The 21,795-nt window shown below is 38.6% G+C and overlaps 1 protein-coding gene, 1 long non-coding RNA gene and 1 pseudogene across 2 annotated transcripts; all 3 read right to left on the bottom strand.

Annotated features, from left to right (window-relative positions):
* Positions 1 to 1,082: 1,082 nt before the first annotated feature.
* LOC118719767 lies at positions 1,083 to 16,870 on the bottom strand. The gene is made up of 3 exons (XR_004988257.1): positions 16,694 to 16,870; positions 6,126 to 6,136; positions 1,083 to 1,095 (listed from the first exon to the last, which is right to left on the bottom strand). It is a non-coding gene; the product is annotated as an uncharacterized LOC118719767 (long non-coding RNA).
* Positions 7,297 to 9,800, bottom strand: NAP1L2 (nucleosome assembly protein 1 like 2). The gene has a single exon (XM_036439919.2). It carries the CDS (start codon positions 9,403 to 9,405, stop codon positions 8,044 to 8,046), a length of 1,362 nt encoding a protein of 453 aa, XP_036295812.1. The 5' UTR covers positions 9,406 to 9,800; the 3' UTR covers positions 7,297 to 8,043.
* A 706-nt stretch (positions 16,871 to 17,576) lies between the features above and the next one.
* On the bottom strand, positions 17,577 to 18,807 carry LOC118720000 (annotated as a pseudogene).
* Between the last annotated feature and the right edge of the window lie 2,988 nt (positions 18,808 to 21,795).

Raw genomic sequence — 21,795 nt, 5'->3', positions numbered from 1 at the left:
CTAACTGCCCACTGCCCTCTCCTCACCAGAGACCTGCGCAGTGGACCAGGGCACAGGCATCCCATTTTCACTAAAATGTTCAACCCCGGTCTGCTCCACTGGTGTCCACAGGAGGCATGGGGAGCAGACAGTGATCCTAGAGACTCTGGCTGATGGCTGCCTGGACATGTGGGCGGTGTTAGGCACTGCCCCCTCTCCTCTTGCCTGGTTACCTATTGAGGCCTTGACCCAGCAGGTGAAATCAGTCTCTGCCTGCATGGCCTGCCTGGTACCCCATAGTAAACTGGATACTACAGGTGGCGTCAGGTGATGCCCTCCCAGCCTGCCAGCCTGGACAACGAGGGTGGCATCTGATGCTGCCCCTGACCTACTGCCCGATTACCTATCGCGGCCTTGACCCAGCAGGAGACAACAGGCTTTGCCTGCCTGGCCTGTCATGTCCCCCAGGGTGGCCTGGACACCACGGGTAGCATCAGGTGCTGCCCACCAGGCCTTTCCGGTTACCAATGGCGGCCTGGACTCCGCAGGCAGCATCAGATGCTACCCCCAGCCCCCATCTGCTTACCTATCAGCTCGACCCTGCAGACGACGTCAAGTGCTGCCCAACCGGCCTGCCCATCCACAATGGTGGACTGGACCCGGAGGGTGGTGTCAAGCACTGCCTGCCTGGCCTGCCTGGTCCCCAATGGCAGCCTGGTCCCACTTGGCAGCATCAGGTACAGTCTGCCCCTCCTGCATCTGCAAATTTACCCTCCATCTTTGTTGGCTTAATTTGCATATCAGTCCTGATTGACTGTGGGCATAGCAAAGATACAATCAATTAGCATTTTTCTCTTTTATTAGTGTAGATAGCATCAGCAGCCATTTGTTAGCAAATTACATAACTTAGATGAAATGGACAAGTTTCTAGAAAGATACAAATTACCCAAACTGACTCAAGGAGAAACAGAAATCTGAATAGATCTATAACAAAGAGATAAAATAAGTTAGGTCAAGGGCATGTACCTTGATTGCAGTCACATCCCCAGTAGCAGGTGCGCAAGAGGCAGCTGATCAATGTTTCTCTCTCATTGATGTTTCTAACTCTCTATCCCTCTCTCTGTAAAAAATCAATAAAATATATATTTTTTTTAAAAGAAGACTGAAGGAAGGCCAAGAGACATATGAAAACCTGCCCAAAGTCACTAATTATCCGAGAGATGCAAATCAAAATGACAATGTGGTACAATCTCACACCTGTCAGAATGACTATCATCAACAAATCAGCAAACGACAAGTGCTGGTGAGGATGTGGAGAAAAAGAAACCCTTGTGCACTGCTGGTGGGAATGCAGACTAGTGCAGCCATGGTGCAGAACAGTATGGTGTTTCCTCAAAAAATTATAAATGGAAGTGTCCTTTGACCCAGCAATACCACTTCTAGGGATACTAATATATCCCAAGAAATCAGAAACACCAATCAGAAAGGATATATGCACCCCTATGTTCATAGCAGCACAATTTACAATAGCTAAGATTTGGAAACAGCCTAGGTGCCTGTCAGCAGATAAGTGGATTAGAAAACAATGGTACATCTACACAATGGAATACTACGCTGCCATAAAAAAGAAGGAATTCTTATCATTTGCAGCAGCATGGGTGGACCTGGAGAGCGTTATGTTAGTGAAATAGCCCAGGCAATGAAAGAAAAATACCACATGATCTCACTCATTTATGTAAAATAAAAAACATTATAACCTGATGAACAAAAAGATAGATACAGAGGCAATAAAGCACTGAACAGACTGTCAAATTACAGCGGAAAGGCTGGGGAGTGTTGGGGAGGGGGTGGAAAGAGATCAACCAAAGGACTTGTATGCATGCATGTAAGCACAACCAATGGACACAAGACACTGAGGAGTGGGATGAGGGTATCCATAGAGGGTAGGGGAGGCTTGGGGAAGGTCAATGGGGGGGGGAGATATATGTACTACTATGTGTAATACTTTAAACAAATAAACAAACAAACAAAAAAAAAAAAACACCTGAAAATTAAATTTAAAAAAATAAAACATAGGAGAGTGAAATTGAAAATTAAATAAAATAGACTAAGGCAGAAGGCTCAAATAATATATGAAGTGTGCTTGTGTGAGCACATGCACACACAGGCCAAAGAAGAGACTTACATTAGGGACCTCTGCTGATTAACCTCTTTTTCCTTTCATCCTACCCCCCTGCTTAGCACTCACACAAGGAGTTTTACAAGGACTGGTGTCCTTTATGATTAGTGACACCCCATGCACTCCCATCCCACTTCACCCCTTCCATCTCATAAGTGAGCACATGCAAACAGGCACACACACACACAGAACCAGTAGGAGTGTGAAAGTATGTGCACATGCAGCATGGGGGCTAGTAGAATTTTTATGGTCTTTAGTCATCTTGGGAATAGATCAACACATAGATCATTTGTGTGGTTTTAAAAAGCAGGAATCTTCTAATTTTAGACATTCTTTTGTCTTTTACTTTTAAAAACTATATTATTTGGCAGAGAATTCAGAGAAAATATATTTCTGAAATGTGTTCCATAGAAAAATATTCTTTACACATCTTTGTTTTCTAATGATATTTAGAGAGAGAGAGGGAGAGAGAGAGAAACATCGATGTGAGATAGAAACATCAATTGGTTGCCTCCCATGTGATCTTCAAGCCTGCAACCTGGGTATGTACTCTGACTGGGAGTCAAATTGCCACCTTTTGGTGTATGGGATGACACTCCAACCAGCTGAGCCACCCAGCTGGGACTATATTTCTTTTCTTTTTTAAAATATATTTTTATTTATTTTAGAGAGGAAGGGAGCAGGAGAGAGAGATAAAAACATTAATGATGAGAGAGAATAATTGATCAGGTGCCTCCTGCACCCTTGTCCCCCTTACTGGGGATTGAGCCACAATTCTTGCATGTGCCCTGACCAGGAATTAAACTTTGCCCTTCTGATTCATAGGTTGATGCTCAACCACTTCCCAACACTTGGCTGGGCTATATTTTAAAAGATTATCTGCTTTAAAATAATCACCTATATGTTGCATATATCTGTGTGTAAAAAATCAAATCTGCTACATACCTATGGTTGATATATAATTTCATGTGATTTTTAGTTTCTGTATTCTATTTTTTCCTGGTTTCCAAATATTTTAATTTAATGATGCATTTATTGACCAGTGAACAAATGGCCTGTGATGAGTGTTGACTTTGATGTACACAGCTATAAAGCTATTGAATGTATTGGGAAGGTGAGGAAGTAACACCATACTTAGTATATTTTCCTCTTTATTAACCAGGCTTGTCAGTAAGTTAAGTACTGCATCTAAACTTGCCCCTTAGCCCTTCTAAATATTATCAAAAATCTGTGGGAGTCTGTTACTAAAATAGATAGTATAAGCTTTCAGTTTTTATTAATAATTTAATAAGAATTTACTGTAGTCTTTTTATACCACACAGTTTTGAGTATTTTACAGATCTAAACTTAATAATAAAAATAATAAAGATAGATACACCTATCAGCACCTATGTGTTGTACATATTTAAAAGCACTTTATATAACTTAATTTGATTTTCATAATAATCTATGAGGTAGTTCACAATAATTACCCTGTCTTTCAAGATATGAAAACAGACACATAAAGTGACTTGCACAAGGTCACCCAACTAATTAGTTACAGAATTGGAATTTAAATACAAGCAGACTGGCTTCAAAGACTGATCTCTATGCCATATGATATATAATACTAAATACTGTAATTTGCACTATAAATTGCATGCCCCCTAATGAAATTTTATTATATTTACATATTTAGTATATTCCTTAAAAATATCAAAAATCTAACAAGGCCTAATAATGACCTCAAAACTCCTCCAGGACTGTTTGAATTATGTTTTTAAGAAAAGCTGCAAAAAGAATTAAGGTAAAATTCTATTTTTAGTTATACTTGTGTCCTAAACCCTAGTACAGGACTCTCTGGTATGTGAGCTGAAACTAATGGCTACTCCAAGGCCTAAAGGGCCTTTATACGAGTCTAAACCCAAATCAAATGTACTTTCATCATACCACAAGCTATGGGAAAATTGACAGTCTCAAATTACCTTGCTGAGAAGGGGTGAAAGAGAAATAAATATAAAAATGAGTCCCTGACATCAGGAAGCTGGCCTGATATTCATAGCTCGGCCATGTTATTATCTTATTGGACATAAACCATCTCACAGAACAGCCTCAGACCAGGTTACTCTAGGACTACAATTAAATGTGACAAAGTAAAGCTACTTAATTTTGCCTAAGCATAGACAAAAATAAAGTCACTGTGCCAACCAAAAAATGCCAAATCCTTGCCATTCTAGCTAAAATGAGTGGCTACCACTTTTTCACCGATTACAGACTTATTCTTGTTCTAGTCTCTCCTCCCTATAAAGATTTATTGAGCTGCTATTCTAAAATGTTTCCTACAATATAGAGTAAACCTCCATTTTGTTAGCCCTCCATGAAATCACACAATCAAAGCCCAAATCCTGCATGTGATTTTTTAACACCCACTTACTGATAACATACAATAGTTCCCCGTGATGTGTGTTCAGCCTCACAGTAATAATGAATGCATTCAACTTTTTCAACTATGGGTATGTCTCTCATGGTCTTAGGCCAGAGGCCATTGCCATGAGAGATACAGGAAAGGGGACTGGCCTGCCTTTAGAGAAAGCCTAGAAGCCGTTTTACTGCTCTACCTCATGAAGGCAAGAGAAAGGGACAAGAGGGACTTCAAGATGCCTGATTCTCCTCTGTGTAACAGTAGTTCCTGACTTTTTAATACACACTAAAAGTGAACACAATTAAAGGTGGCTTAATCTTTCTGTGTGTGAGAAGGGTTTGGGGGAGTTAGGAATTTAATAGAGGTTGAGATTAACAGTGATGAAAACTGTGAAAAGGTCTATATTTGTCAAGTGAACATGGGAAGTATTTCCATATTTAGGTTCCCCTATAATATTAACTTGTCTCTGTTTCCCTATATATTGTCAATTATTGCAACCTCAAGCAAGTGAGCATCTACTATTGTGTCTGGGAGAAATTTATGATATTATGTCCAGACAAGAAAAGGAAAAATCCCATTCCTTCTTGTTCAGCTGATTATAGAGAGATGAGACAGAGTGAGAAATACAGGCAGAGTTATAAAACTTACCTCTTTGAGCCAAAATCTGAAGGAATGAGTATGTTCAATAGTGAAAAATTAACTCACGAGCAGAAGAGTTTCTGTTCCACTTTCATTTTATAATTCTGTGGGATCACATTACAACCACCTGGGATGCAGTGTGGATAGGCAGCCATAATAAGACAAAGTTGTCACTTCGTACCCACTCTCAGCATTCACAAGGTATGGAAGAGATTAAAAAGTTCCATGTTGGATTAAGAAGTACGGATGGGTAGTTACAAAATAGTAACTGGTTACTATTAAGAAGTACAGATGGGTAGTTACAAAATAATAAAGTACAGGATAGGGAATATAGTCAATAATATTGTAATAGCTGTGTATGGTGACAGGTGGGTACCGAAAATATTGGGGAGTAGGAGGAGGGAGGACATGTTGTAAAGTATGATTTACACCAGAAACTACCGTATTTTTCGGACCATAAGACGCTCCGGACCATAAGACGCACCAGTTTTTAGAGAAGGGAAATGAAGAAAAAAAGATTCTGAAACAAATAGTGTCCTAAAATATTTTATGTGCATTAAAACCCAACATCACAGTCATAGACACATGTAATCAACCCTGTAAAGTAAACAGCAGCATTTAGAACCATTTTAGAGCCAGGCAAGCACACAGAGACCACACAGAGCCGGGCAAGTAAAAAAACTTTTTTTTTAAAGTATATGTGTAGGCTATATTTGGACCATAAGATGCAGGGACTTTTTCCCCCCACTTCTGGGGGGGGAAAAGTGCGTCTTATGGTCCGAAAAATACGGTAATAACTATGCTTTACATCAGAAGCTAATAACTAATATAACATTGAATGTCAACTGTACCAGTAATTGAAAAAATAAAAAAGGAAAAAGAAATTAATAAACACACACACACACACACACACACACACACACACACACACACGCTCTCTGTTGTCCTGGTGGGATATATGTGACTTTCATAGAGTCTGCCAAAAGGGAAAGCCAAAACTCTGATTTTCCATACCTGAAGAAGGCAAAGTAGGCTCTGAAAGGAAGTCAGCTCTCTGACCAATAACATCTCACTGTCCCCTCAGTGTATGCTCCCCACCCAAGCCATAAAGCAATATAAGCCTCTATACATCCAGATAACATTGTGGAAGGGTAGGTAAATCTGAAATATTGACTAACACACAAAACCTTGTTGTTTTATACAGACTATTTAAACTACTAAATAGCAATGAGTTTACTAAATTGGTTAAATTTGAGATTTTTGTTTTCTTAAAAACCTGGGCAGTAGAGGTAGTCTCAGGATTAAGACTATATAAATTATGCCCTGACTGGTGTGCTCATTAGCTAGAGTGTCAACCAGCTCACCGAAGGGTCAAGGGCAGGTACCTGGGTTGTAGGTTCAATCCCTGGCCTTGGTTGAGGCAACTAATGCCAATTAATATGTCTCTCTCATCTCCTACACCTCCTCCCTCCCTCCCTCCCTCCCTCCCTCCCTCCCTCCCTCCCTCCCTCCCTCCCTCCCTTCCTCCCTCCCTTCCTCCCTCCCTCCCTCCTTCCTCCCTCCCTTCCTCCCTCCCTCCCTCCCTCCATCTCTCTAAAAAATCTATGGGAAAACATCCTCTAGTAAGGATTAACAACAACAGAAAAATGTTTAAAAATACTAGATCAGTTATAAACAATAAAAAAATTATACTGTCTTTACATATCTAAGTATAGTGTTAGTAAATTTGCATGTATATGTACACAGGGAAAATAATAGTAAAAAATAAATCAAATATTAACAGTGCCTATCTTTAAGGAATGGGAATATGAATTTTAGGGCTTTTTTCCCCCCAGGGGTTTGGCTTTTTTATTGTTGAAAGTATTACATATGTCCCTCCTCATTGAACCCTTTTAGCCTCCCCCTGCTCCCTCCCACCTCAGGCTTTCACCACCCTATTGTCTGTGTCTATAGATTATGCATCTATGCATACAAGTTCTTTGGCTGATCTCTTCCTCCTACCCAGTATTTTAATTAATAATTTGTTGTATTTTCCAAATGTTCACCAATGAACATATTACTTTTATAACCAGAAAAAAATATCAGTTTTAAAACATGATACACTGAAATTTTTATTCATTTTATTTTGCAGTGAAAGAACATGAAGTCTTTTCAAAATGGTAAAGTGATCACTTTCAATGAATGATTAAATGTTGTATAGGAAAAATATTACACACTGTAATTACAGCTTACACAATTACAGAGTACAATGTGTCAAACTTTTAAAAGTACTGTGATTAACATTTCACTGATAAACAATAACCTCAGTATTACTAAGTTTCATTATTTATTATGATTACATAAGAGCATATGAACAAGCTGTCATTAACAATAAATTTGATTTGGCCTGAAATTCTTAACCATATGCAGGCTTCTTCTTAAGCATTCAAGTTTTAAATTCTACTGCATTTTTATTGCAAAATGGAGCAAGCATGACAACATTAAACTCACTAGCTAAAGGACCAAGAAAATAAAATTACCCAAACAACAACAGCAAAAAAAATTGGGTCTCATTTAGCAGTCTGGATAATATTCACATCAACAAATTGATAGCTACTTGACAAGAGGACTTCAGACGGATTAAAATACATCACACTATTTTAATGTCTTAAAATATTTACCACCGTATACATTACTTGAAAGCATTCTATCATTAAAATGCAAGATCAAATGAATTAGTATTTGAACTTCTGACATTTGCTTTAATACTCTAAGAAAAATTCAGTACACAGACTAATTAACTTTTTATTTTTATTTTGAGTAACTAGATCTAAGGCTGTTAATTTCAGGGCCATGCTGATCTGCCTTAGCGGTCAATGTCTTCGACCATCGCCTGAATATTTTTCCAACAGGTTGTAACCTCCTCAATTGCAGCCATCCAACTATCATAAATAATTTTGTCATAAATTGCATCATTAACTTCCTTAATTACTCCCTCCTGCTGAGGTTCAAGTACATCACCTGAGAAAAATAAAACTGATCTTGGGATTATGTAAGTACGTAAATTATGACCAAGTAAAAAATCATCATTTCCATTTGAGCTGATTCCATAAGGAGTAAAGAAATTGAAGAATGAATCATTGGGAAAATCTTCAGTCACAATTCGGAATGTTCCCCAGATCCGATGTCTCTGCTTCTTCTTGATGGTTTTCAAAGTGACGTTCTTTCCTTCATTCCAATCAATTTCACAGCCTGTGCAATATTCAATCGCAGTTCCCCTATAGGGATGGGGGTCATAATATGCCAATCTTGACTTCAGCACATAGGTCTTCGTCAACAGCTCATTTTTGAAATATTCATTGGGTTTGAAGTGAAATTCCAGTGTGAAACTGAGAGGCTCACCAGGATCTGAAAACTTCACTTTAATATCTGTCAGGAGTTTCAGAATAGGCTCATCATATTTCTTAATCAAAGGAGTGAGTGTGTCAACATTTTTTAAGACAGTCAGCCAAAAATCAGGAATTCCTTGAGGATCTTCATTGTTCTCCCCAGCAGCCTCAATGTCAGCAGCAGCTGCGGCATTGTTGTCGTCATCCTCCACAATAGCATAATCATAATAATCTTCCTCATAGCCCTCATCCATATACTCATATACCATACCATCTTCATTACCATACATCTCTTCCTCATCATACATATCATCATCATAGTCCTCATAGTCTGATTTATATTCACATTCCTCTTTTGTAGGTTCATAGATTGCATTGATGATCTGACGTCTTTTTTCCAATAAGGGCTGATACATTTCAGCAAACTTTCTCTCAATGTCATGAAAATCCCTCAAGAATTTGGATTCTAGATTTGCCACTCTAGATTGAAGCTTTTTGAGGGCTAACACACGGTACTTAACTTTCATAGGTAGGCTTTCAACAAAGTCTGTGTCTAAAAGATAACCAATAAGTCCTTTTGGATGGTCTGGATCTGAGTCCTCATCATTAATTTCACCTTTTTCCCCGTCTTCCCCAGACCCAACAGCATCTTCACATTTCCCCGCTTCTTCCCCAAGACTAGAGGCAGCTTCTTCACCGCGCTCTCCATCATTTCCAGGCCCAGCTGCGGCACTTTCACCGTGCTCTGGCTGTTTCTCAGGCCCCTCCACCATCACCTCTTTATCAGCCTCTTCTTGAGTGGATATTAACAATTCCTTTCTGTCGGCTGATTCGGCCATTTTTTCAAAGGACCGTACACGTCTAATGCGGCTACTTCCAAGATCAGGAGATCTGACCTTCGCAGGGAAAGACTCACCGAATATCAGAAGCAGCGATGCCTGTTGCAGAGGTGGCACTAGCGGTAGCGGGCAGGCTGTGACAGCGATGGTTGGGATTGCAGCCGGGATGAAGGCGGTGCTGAGCCGTGAGAACTAAACTGAGGCAGCGATGGTCTGGGCTTGGGTGCAGAGGATGGAGAGATGGCGATGTGAACTGTCCTGCAAAACCCCGCCAGAGATTCAGAGTGTCGCAGTGGATAGTCCTCCGCAAACAGCAGCCAGTTAAAAAACCAAACCAAACAAACAGCAACAACAATGCTGCCGCAATATGGTAATGCAACTGTCTCTTCACTATATTTTCTTGGTGTCAGTAGCTAGCTGCGTCACTCGCTCCCTCCCCCGCACAACTCTGCTCTAATCTCATTTGCTGGGCTGTCGTAACTGACAAACCCTGAGCCAATAAATTATTAGATCTATCAAGTTTCTAATTCCACTCACCTTTTGAGAAAATGGCTGATTCATTTACCACCTCCCCATCCTCCAACAGCCCCTCTCCCCGAATTTTCTGGAAACCTATATTGTATTAATTTAGCCTTTCAATTTTCAACTGGTATTATACTTTTATAATTTCAAAAGAGTTAAGAGAAAATTGTAACTAAAAGAAGGTGAAGGAATTAAGCAAAAAAAGGACACATACAACAGTGTGGTAGTACCCAGAGGGAAAAGGGGTGGGAGTTCTGTGGATGTGGACAAAGATGGGAGAAATGGGGACAGAAAAGAGATTTTGCTTGAGGCAATGGGCACAGATGCAGTGTGAGGATGATGTTTTGTTGAGTTGTATACTTGAAACCAGTATGGTTTTGTGAGCCAATGTCACCCCAATAAATTCAATTAAAAAATAGAAAAATACTTACAGAAATAAAAGTAGCATATAAATATAAATAAATATAAATAAATAAATAAATAAATAAAATAAAATAAAATAAAATAAAATGTTGGACCAGGAGAGAGAACAAGACATCCATCCATCCTAACTCTATCCCTTTGATTTTAGCCCTGGGCTCTGGAAAAAGAAATAGTGGGTGGTGGAGGAGCTTACAAGGAGAGGCTAGAAAGAAAACACTAAAAATTTAACAATGCTGGTCTCAGGTTGGTGTAACTGCCAGTTATTAAAATATCCTATAGTATGTTTTTCTGTATTTTCCACAAACTTTATGATTAGTGAGCAGTAATTTAGATTGGGAAATTCTAGAAAATTTTCTCTGAGTGAATGGCAGGCTAAGGGTGTGTGTGTGTGTGTTTGTGTGTGTGTGTGTGTGTGTGTGTGTGTGTGTGTGTGTTTGGAGTGAAAGATCCTATGATTAAGAGTTAAAGTGCTGTATCCAACTGTATGTTACTTGAACACAATGAAGACATGAACAATAAAAATAAATATACATAATAAAATTTAAAAAGTGAGACTATAAACCAGTTGCCTGGCTTATCAGTAGCCCAGTCCTAATACTGACTTGCTACTTCCTCTTAACTGTTGCTGGCTTTGAGCTCTAAGGAATTTTAAAAAACAAGGGCTCAAGCCGAAACTGGATTGGCTCAGTGGAAGAGCCTCGGTCTGAGACTGAGAGGTCCCGGGTTCGATTCCAGTCAAGTTCCTGTACCTTGGTTGCGGGCACATCCCCCATAGGGGGTGTGCAAGAGGCAGCTGATCGATGTTTCTAGCTTTCTATCTCTCTCCCTTTCTCTCTGTAAAAAATCAATAACAAATATTTTTTTAAAAAAAGAACGGCTCAAATATGAAGTATCATAACATTTGGTTGATACTTTTGAGTTATTGAAAATAATCTAAATCTCAAAATTAAAGGCATGCTTAAATATATGTAGAGTATTTCTACAATAGAATCCTATGCAGTTATTACAAAATTTCCTCTGGGAAGGAATCATTGGTGATGCTTATTTTTTTTTTCTATATTTCTAAGGCTGATTATTGATTAATTAAACAATTTTTAACATTTTAATCATTATCTTTCCAGATTTAAATGATAATTTGCATTGTTTACTATTGCAGGGATAAATACTGTTTAGATATTATTGTATATCTTTACAGATTCTTTTATTATGAGGGTAAAATTTCCGTTTTAAATTATTTTATCTCTGTTAGAGTATTTACAAAATTCAAATTTCAGGCTCATGTGACATTCTGATCGTTATGAGTCCCCTGCATTCCAAGTTTTTTTGTTTTTTTTTTTCTGGTTCTTGTTAATGTAAGAAACATTCAAACCTGTGAAGAATTTTTGTGAGTTTATTTGAGCAAAGTGTAAACAAATTCCGGAAAGCAGAATCTTAACAGATTGAGATAATGCTCCAGAAAATGGCAGTTTTGCACCTTGTTTTCTACATTACAATCGAAAGAGGAGAGTAAGAAGATTATAAGAAATCCATTTGGGATAGGTTAGGGAGGTGGGAGAAAGCAAAGCAGGGAAATCTCTGTGATTGGGTAAAAAGTAAAATGATAGATCATACTTCTTTAACTTAGGTGGGTGCAGGATAGTTAGCATTCTGCAATTAACTCAATAACAATGAGGGGATTTGTGGTCTCTAAGGAGCAGTGCCTGTGCTTTGAGGGGTCCAGAAAAAGGAAAATTACTTTTGACATTCCAACCATATGTTATTGTAGATGCAAAAAGACAACAGACAGGCTCGATGAAGGTAAAGATTGACCTTTGTCAGGAAGATACCAGCCTAAGACATGACTACCCACTTTTTTTAGTTAAAAAAATTTACAGTTTCAGACCATCCTTTGTGGTTACTTTAGAACTCTGAGTCTGCAAAAGTGCCATGCAGGCCTTCCCTGAGCTAGTCAGGTTAGCATGTGGCCCCTTTGTGTTGCAACATTGTTTGTAATTTTCTGATAATTAATCCAATATATGCTAATTTTTTAATTTGGAAAAATGAGAAAAAATTATATATCAGAAATCACTAGCAATCTCAACCCTGAGAGAACCAACATATGCATTTTGGTCTTTTTAGTCTAAGTTGTTCATAAATGTGTTGTGTTTAGGCTGGGGTTTTAAAAAATAAAACTGGATAGACTCAAACTTTTTCCCCTTATTAACATATTCCAATAGGGTAGTGAAGGCATAGAGTAGAGGGCGGGACAGGCTAGAAGGGTTCAATGCTGCGGGTATGTAATATGGTCAAAAATAAAGACGTCATTTTTTTTCATTTTTTATTAAAGTATTAATATGTGTACATATTTTACCATTGCCCTCCTCAACCCACTCCATTACATGCCATAACCCCCCAGAATTGTGCTTCCATTGGTTATGCTTATATGCATGCATACAAGTCCTTCATTTGATCTCCTATCTCCCCCACCTCTCCCTAACCTTCCCGCTGTGACTGGACAGTCTGTTTGATGCTTTACTATCTCTGTATCTATCTTTTTGTTCATTGGCTTATAATGTTCTTTATTACCCATAAATGAGTAAGATAATGTGGTATTTTTCTTTCATTGCCTGGCTTATTTCATTTAGCATAATATTCTCCAATTCCATCCAGGTCGTTGCAAATGGTAAAAATTCCTTCCTTTTTATGGCAACATAGTATTCCATTGTGTAGAGGTATCATAATTTTCTGATCCAATCATCTACTGATGGGCATTTAGGCTGTTTCCAAATCTTAACTATGGTGAATTGTGCAGCTATGAACATAGAGGTGCATATATCCTTTTCGATTGGTGTTTCTAGTTTCTTAGGGTATATTCCTAAGAGTGGGATTACTGGGTCAAATGGGACTTCCATTTTCAGTTTTTTGAGGAAACTCCATACTGTTCTCCACAGTGGCTGCACCAGTCTGCATTCCTACCAGCAGTGCACCATTGTTCCTTTTTCATCGCATCCTCGCCAACACTTGTCATTTGTTGATTTGTTGATGATAGCCATTCTGACAGGTGTGAGATAGTACACATTGTCGTTTTGATTTGCATCTCTCAAATAATTTGTGACTTTGATCATGGTGTCATGTCTCTTGGCCTTCCTTCTGTCTTCTTTCGAAAAGATTCTATTTAGGTCCTTTGCCCATTTTTTATTGGATCATTTATCTTCCTTTTATTAAGTTGTATAAGCTGTCTATAGATGTTGGAGATTAAACCTCTATCGGTGATAACATTTGCAAATATGTTCTCCCATACAGTGGGCCTTCTTGTTTTGTTGATGGTTTCTTTTGCTGTAAAAAAGCTTTTTAGTTTGATGTAGTCCCATTTGTTTATTTTCTCTTTAGCTTCCATTGCTCCAGGGGCAGTATCAGAGAAGAAGTTCTTTTGGCATATGTCTGAGATTTTGCTGCCTGTGGATGCCTCTAGTATTTTTATGGTTTCCCGTCTTATGTTTAAGTTCTGTATCCATTTTGAGTTTATTTTTGTGTATGGTGTAAGTTGGCGATCTAGTTTCATTCTTTTGCATGTATCTGTCCAATTTTCCCCAACACCATTTTTTGAAGAGACTGTCATGACTCCATTGTATGTTCATTCCTCTTTTGTCAAATATTAACTGAGCAAAGCAGTTTGGGTCGATATCCAAATTCTCTATTCTATTCCATTGATCTATATGTCTGTTCTTGTGCCAGTACCAGGCTGTTTTGAAAACAGTGGCTTTGTAATACAGCTTGAAATCTGTATTCTTGTTTACTTTATTCTTATTTTTCAGGATTGCTATGGCTATTCGGGGTTGAATTTTTAGAGAGTTCTTTCTAGGTCGGTGAAATATGCCATTGGTATTTTAATGGGGAGTGCATTGAACCTACAGATTGCTTTAGGAAGTATGGACATTTTAATATGTTGATTCTACCAATCCACGAACATGTTATGTTCTTCTATCCATTTACATCTCCTCTATCACTTTTTTTCAGTGTTCTGTAGTTTTCCAAGTATAGGTCTTTTAATTTCTTAACTAAGTTTATTCCTAGGTATCTTAATTTTTTTGGTAGGATCATAAATGGGATAGCTTTTTTAGTCTCTGTTTCTGTAAGTTCACTATTGGTGTATAGAAATGCCATAGATTTCTTGGTGTTAATTTTGTATCCTGCTACATTGCCAAATTCATTTATTAAGTCTAGTAGTTTTTTTTATGGAGTCTTTGGTTTTTTTTATGTACAATATAATGTCATCTCCAAATAAGGACAGTTTTACTTATTTTCCAATTTGGATGCCTTTTATTTCTTCTTCTAGTCTAATTGCAATGGCTAATACTTCCAGTACTATATAAAACAAGAGTGATGAGAGTTGGCATCTTTGTCTTGTTCCTGTTCTTAGAGGAAATGGTTTTAGTTTTTGCCCGTTAAGTATGATGTTGGCTGTGGGTTTATCATATATAGCTTTTATTATGTTGAGGTATGATACTTCGATTCCCACCTTGTTGAGAGTTTTTATCAGGAAAGGGTGTTGTATTTATCAAATGCTTTTTCTGCATCAATTGATATGACTATGTGATATTTATCTCTCAATTTGTTTATGTATCATGTTTATTGATTTGCGGATATTGTACCATCCTTGCATCCCCAGGATAAATCCTACTTGGTCATGGTGTATGATCTTTCGGATGTACTGCTAGAGCAGATTTGCTAGAATTTTGTTGAGGATTTTTGGCATCTATGTTCACGAGAGATATTGGCCTGTATTTCTCATTGTGTTGTCTTTATCTGCTTTTGGTATTAGAGTGATGCTGGCTTCATAGAAGGAGCTTGGGAATGTTCCTTCCTCTTGAATTTTTTGAATAGTCTGAGGAGGATAGGTTTTGGTTCTTCCTCGAATATTTGGTAAATATGTGAAGGCATCTGGTCCGGGGTTTTGTTTGCCAGAAACTTTTTTATGGCTGCTTCAATTTCTTCCATAGTTACTGGCCTATTGAGCTGTTTAGATTCTTCCTGATTGAGTTTTGGTAGGTTATATTTTTCTAGGAATCTGTCCATTTCCTCCAGGTTGTCCAGTTTGTTGGAGTAGAGTTATTCATAGTATTTTTTAACAATCCTTTGTATTTCGGTGGGGTCTGTTGTTATTTCACCTCTTTCATTTCTGATTTTGTTTATATGGGTCCTCTGTTTGCTTCTTCGTGAGCCTGGCTAGAGGTTCACCAATGCTTTTTATCCTTTCAAAGAACCAGCTCTTGGTTTCATTGATCTTTTGTATTTTACTTATTTATTTATTTATTTAGGTCTCTATGTCATTTATCTCCATTCTGATCTTTATTATTTCCTTTCTTCTGCTCACTCTGGAATTTTCCTTGTTGCTCTCTTTCTAATTCTTCAAGTTGCAGAGTTTTCTCATTTGTTTTTTTTGTTGTTGTTTTTTGTGGGGGTTTTTTTTGGGGGGGTTGAGGTAGAACTTCCCTCTCATGACTGCTTTTACTGTGTCCCATAGATTTTGGATTGTTGTGTTTTCATTTTCATTTGTTTCCAGTATGTTTTTTATTTCTTCTTTGATCTCTTTGGTAACCCAATCATTGTTTACTAGCATGCTTTTCAGCCTCCAAGTGTTTGAACTTTTGTGATTGTTTTTACTGTAGTTTATTTCTAATATTATGCCACTGTGATCTGAGAAAATGCTTGATATGATTTCAATTTTCTTGAATTTGGAGAGACTTTGCTTGTGACCCAATATGTGGTCTATATACTCTGTAGCTTTGGGGTGGAATGTTCAGAAGGTGTTGATTAAGTCCATCTGATCCGGTAAGTTGCTTAGAATTGTTGTTTCTTTGCTGATTTTTGTCTAGAGGATTTATCCAGTGGTGTTATTAGGGTATTAAAGTCTCCTACTATGATTGCATTGCTGTCAATCTCTCCCCTTATATCTTCCAAAAAATTTTTTTCTTTTTTTTTTAATGTATTTGGGTGCTTCTGCATTGGGTGCATATATGTTTACCAGATTTATATCCTATTGTTGTAGTGATCTCTTTAGAATTATGACATGGCCTTTCTTGTCTCTTGTTATGGACTTCACTTTGAGGTCTATTTTGTCAGATGTAAGTATTGCTACTCCAGCCTTTTTTACTGTGTCCCATAGATTTTTTCTTTTTTTTTTTTCTTTTATATTAGCCTGAAAGATATTTTTCCATCCCTTCACTTTTAGTCAGTGTGAGTCCCTTGTTCTGAGGTGGGTCTCTTGTAAACATCATATATATGGGCCACGTTTTCTTTTCTCTCTCTCTCTCTCTCTCTCTCTCTCTCTCTCTCTCTCTCTCTGGTGTGCATTTTATTAAACTGGTCTCACATCAGTGTACAGGTAAGCCCTGGCTTGGCTGCCTTCACACCTCAACCCACTCCCAGAGGTACCAAAAGCCCTTCATACATCTCAAGTTGGGGACAAAAAAGGGGGCCCTGATGGCTGGCCATTCAAAATCCAACAAAAAGAAGTATTAAGGTGACGATTAAAAATTTTGATTACTGGAGGTTTTAGTCTTCTTCAGAAAAAATGTACACACATTCAGAGCCATGTTCAAACAGGGAACTTTTAGAAATAGCACATATCCAGTCAGAGACATAGGGCAAATGTGATAATTCTCTGCAACTGCCAGAGACACTCTGGGTGTTTCACATTTCATTTATTGGTATTTATAAATTGTTTTCAAAGTTTAATACACCACCTGTAATAAGCCATGTGCTATATACAAATTGTTGTATTGGAAGGTTGTTGTCTCAGACTGCTATAAAGGTTTTTATTTTTTTTTAATGGATTACATAATTTACACAAAAGCAATGCTATCATCCTCCCCATGTGGACTTGGGTGAGGATTGGCCATTCTTAAGGAGAAGTGGGCAGCTTTGGGGCAGGCAAGGGACTTCCTGTAACAAAGTATCTCTCATATTTAGAATGACTATTTTTTTAAAAAGAACAATGTATAATCAAGCTCCTCGGCCACATTGTAGAATTTTGGGAATGCTCACACCTTCACTGTTTCAGTTTTTAAATCCTGAGTCAAGTGCAAAAAAATAAAAAATAATAAGAAAAATAAAAAGAAAAAGAAAACAAACAAAAACAAAAATAAAAAAAAAAACAACAACAAAAAACTACACAAATAAAACCATGCTAATTTCACCTCATTTTCTATGCAAGTTAGGTTTTGTCTAGAAAGGGTGTAACCAACTAAGTAACAGTCTGCCTAGAAGCATTTGTTGTGGATAATGGAGGGGCTGGACTCATCATACTCCCGCTTGCTAATCCACATCTGCTGGAAGGTGGACAGTGAGAACAGGATGGAGCTGCCCATCCACACACAGTACTTGCACTCAGGGGATGCAATGATTTTGATCTTCATTGTGCTGGAAGCCAGGGTGGTGATCTTTTTCTGCATCCTGTCAGTGATGCCTGAGTACATGGTAGTTCCACCAGACAGCACCATGTTGGTGTATAAGTCCTTATGGATGTCGACATCACACTTCATGATGGAGTTAAAGGTAGTTTCATGGATGCCACAGGATTCCATACCCAGGAAGGAGGGCTGGAAAAGGACCTCAGGACAGCGGAAGTCACCTCATTGCTGATGGTGATGACCTGACTGTCAGGGAGCTCTTATCTCTTCTCCAGGGTGGAGCTGGAAGCTGCAGTGGCCATCTCCTGCTCAAAGTTCAGGGTGACATAGTATAGCTTCTCCTTGATGCCATGCACGATTTCTTGCTCAGTTGTGGTGGGGAAGCTATAGCCATGTTCCATGAGATCTTCATGAGGTAGTCTGTCAGGTCCCAACCAGCCAGGTCAAGACACAGGATGGCGTGTGGGAGGGCATAACCCTCTTAGATGGGCACAGTGTGGGTGACTCCATCACGAGTCCATCACAATGCCAGTGGTACAGCCAGAGGTGTATAAGGACAGCACTGCCGGGATGGCCACATACATGGCTGGGGTATTGAAGGTCTCAAACATGATCTGAGGCATCGTCTCACAGTTAGCCTTAGGGTTCAGAGGGGCTTCAGTGAGCAGTTCAGGATGCTCCTCGAGGGCTACATGAAGCTTGTTGTAGAAAGTGTAATGCCAGATCTTCTCCATGTCCTCTCAGTTGGTGACAATGCTGTGCTTGATGGGGTACTTCAGGGTTAGGATGCCTCTCTTGCTCTGGACCTCATCACCCACATAGGAGTCCTGCTGGCCCATGCCCACTATCATGCCCTGGTACCAGGGACACCCCATGATGGAGAGGAAAGATGGCTTTGGAGGCATTGTCCACCACGAAGCTGGCTTTGCACATGCCAAAGCCATTGTCAACCATGAACACAGCAATATCGTCATCCACGGTCAGTAGGAGGCGGTGAGCATCAGCAAAGGTGGAAGAGCGGCAAAGTCGAGTGGCCTGCACTGGAGGTGGATATGGTTTCAACAGCCTGGGTCATGTTTTCTTATACATTTTGATTGGAGCATTTAATCCATTTATGTTTAATGTTATTATTGATATGTACTTGTTTGTAGCCTTTTCTATTCTTTATGCCTGTGTTCCTTCCACCCTTTCTATTTCTTCTTTTTACAGCATTCCCTTTAGCATTTCTTCCATTTCTGGCTTGGTCGTGATAAACTCCCTTAGCCTTTTTTTGTCTATGAAGCTCCTGATTTCCCCTTCAATTTTGATTGATAGCCTTGCTTAATGGAGTATTCTTGGATTCAGTCCTTTGATTTGCATCACTTTGTATACTTCATTCCATTCCCTTCTGGCTTGATGTGTTTCTGTTCAGAAACCATTTGATAATCTGATGGGGGATCCTTTGCAGGTAACTCTCTGTCTCTCTCTTGCAGCCTTTAAGATTCTCTTTGTTGTTAACATTTGTCATTGTAATTATGACTTGTCTTGGTGTGAGTCTTTTGGGGTTCATTTTGCTTGGGACTTTCTGTAGTTGTGTGAATTTTTCTTTCCCATATCAGGGAAGTGTTCTGTCATTATTTCTTCAAATAGATTTTTTAATCCTTGATGCTATTCTTGTCCTTCTGGCACCCCTATTATACATATGTTACTTCGTTTCATGCTGTACCAAAGCTCCCTTAGGCTCTCCTCCTGCTTTTTAATTTTTTTTTCTCCAGTTGTTCAGATTGGGCTTGTTTCTCTACCTTATCTTCTAACTCATTAATTTGGACCTCCACTTTTCCTGGTCTAATGCAGAAACCTTCCACTTCATTTTTATTGTAGCATTTTTTATTTTGATTTCTTTCTGATTTTCTTGTCCATCCAATTTATGATATGTATGACCATTACTCTGAGTCTTTTCTGACATATTGCATGCCTCTGTTCCTTTCTTGGTGATTTCCCCCACCTTCACCCCTTTTTGGGGATTGTTTTGTTGTTTTCCCATTCTAGTTATCACCAAAATGTCCAAGCAGCGAGTTGTGGAGGCCTGTGTGAGCCATGTGCAGTGGGAGTGTTGTGCCACCAGAGCATCACTGAAGAGCTCAGAGACTAAGACATGTGGCTGCTGTGGATCCGTGAGAGCCTCGTGCACTGAGAATGAGTCCCTGCATGCCTGCACTGAGAATTAGTGTCACAGGCACTCAGTGCAGCCTCGTGCATGCTTTGAGAAAGCGAGTCCCCACGTGCATGCACTGAAAATCAGAGTCCCCAAGCGTGCACCAGGAATCAGAGTCTCTGTGTGCTCATGCTGAGAATTGAGAATTGGAGTCTCTAGCACTCAATGTAGTCTCGTGCACTCTCTGAGAATCAGGGTCCCTGAGCACACACTGAGAATCAGAGTCACTGGCACTTGGTGTGCATGCTGAGAATCAGGGTTTCCAGCATGTATTCAGCCATTTGGGGATTAGGAAGGGTTTTAGGAAACATTTCTTCCAAGATGTATTCAGATCCTACAATTTGAGGTTTGAGAAATAAACCTCAAAATCTTCATTGTGACCACAACTATACACTGTGTCTTTGTACAATAACATACTGAATGCCAGACCTCTGGTTTCCTGGATTTCTGTTTGGATTTTTAAAACCAGCTCAAAGTTTGAGCCTTTAAGATAGGTTAACTGACCAGGGATCATCATTTTCCATTTTCAAGGGGAAACATTTTGTTTAGTTCATTACTCAATGAGTTATCAGCCATTTGGCTTAATCCTAAAGCATATCTCTCATCTAGAATTTGTTTCTACATTAATGTCCCCCCCCCCCCCTCTTTTTTTTTTCTCTTGTGGGAAGAAAGGGTGTCTGACATTTGTTTAGGATTGTAAATTCCAAACCAAGTGGCAGGTGTTCCTAAATGTAAATATGGTTCAAGATGGAGTCTGATGCCATGTAGCTCCTTAATTAGGCTGGTGCTGCATCTTAACGCCTCAATGGAGTTAGGGAACCACTTTAAAAAAACCTTTGTCTTACAGATTGATCCCTGAAACTTCAGATCAACTAGAGAAAATCAGAAGAGGTTTGCTAAAAGCCATAGAGAAAAGGAGGAAGATTCAGGAAGGGGTTAGAAAAATTGAAAAGAAAGTGAAACTTCCCAATTACCTTTGGAAAATTTGAAAGTATGAATAAAACTCTATTTGAAGAAGGGCATGAGAAAGTATGTTGAATGTTGTAACACAAAGCAAATGTTTATATGTCCTTCCAAAGACTACTACAATACTCATTTTACTCTTAAGTTAACACCCCTTCTTAAATTCATTCATTATCCACTGGGAAATAAAAATTGGTTTAAGATTTCCATATTAAAAAAACTAAACTATTTTTCTAACAAGTAATAAGGGCTATCCTAGAACAAAATCTAAGTGACAATAAATGCTGCTTTAATTACTATATAAACAAAATTCTCTCTAGAATGTCTATGCAAGTACAATGTATTTAACTAATAATGTCAGGATCACAAAAATTTGCCATATTTGGAGCATTCTTGTGTTTCTCAGCATTTTTAAACTTGGAATAACATTTAGCACACTAAACTGGCAATCAAAAATAAGTGTTTAGGTCCCCACTCCTCAGCTCACTAGCACAAAGCCACTTACCTACACTATGCCTTGGGTTCCTTATCTGTGAAATTGGTATAAGACACATTCTGCATAATTTGAAAGCAATAGGTAAGAGGTTAAATAGAAAACAGTATAATGAACTCCATAAAATATAAAGGGAAGTGCATGTATAATGGATGCTGCTACTGATGCCAATGCTGTTCCCATATGTGAGTGGGAAGAGAATAAAAATGACAGATATGTTTTTGCTTTAAAATGCTTTAGTCTAGCAGTAAGTAAATGGTGGTGTGATAGGTGTGTCAAATGTGTGTGTGTGTGTATGTGTGTGTGTGTGTGTGTGTGTGTGTGTGTGTATGTAAGAGATACAGATTACAAAGTATTTAATGGAGAAATGGACTTACGACCTATTTGGTTCAAAAAATACACTT

Source organism: Pipistrellus kuhlii, unplaced genomic scaffold (assembly GCF_014108245.1).
Source record: "Pipistrellus kuhlii isolate mPipKuh1 unplaced genomic scaffold, mPipKuh1.p scaffold_m20_p_16, whole genome shotgun sequence".
Classification (NCBI taxonomy): domain Eukaryota; kingdom Metazoa; phylum Chordata; class Mammalia; order Chiroptera; family Vespertilionidae; genus Pipistrellus; species Pipistrellus kuhlii.
This window is presented reverse-complemented; position numbering and strand designations above follow the sequence as displayed.

Coding starts and splice junctions, on each gene's coding strand:
- NAP1L2 (XM_036439919.2), bottom strand. CDS start 9,405: ATGGCCGAATCAGCCGACAGAAAGGAATTGTTAATATCCACTCAAGAA.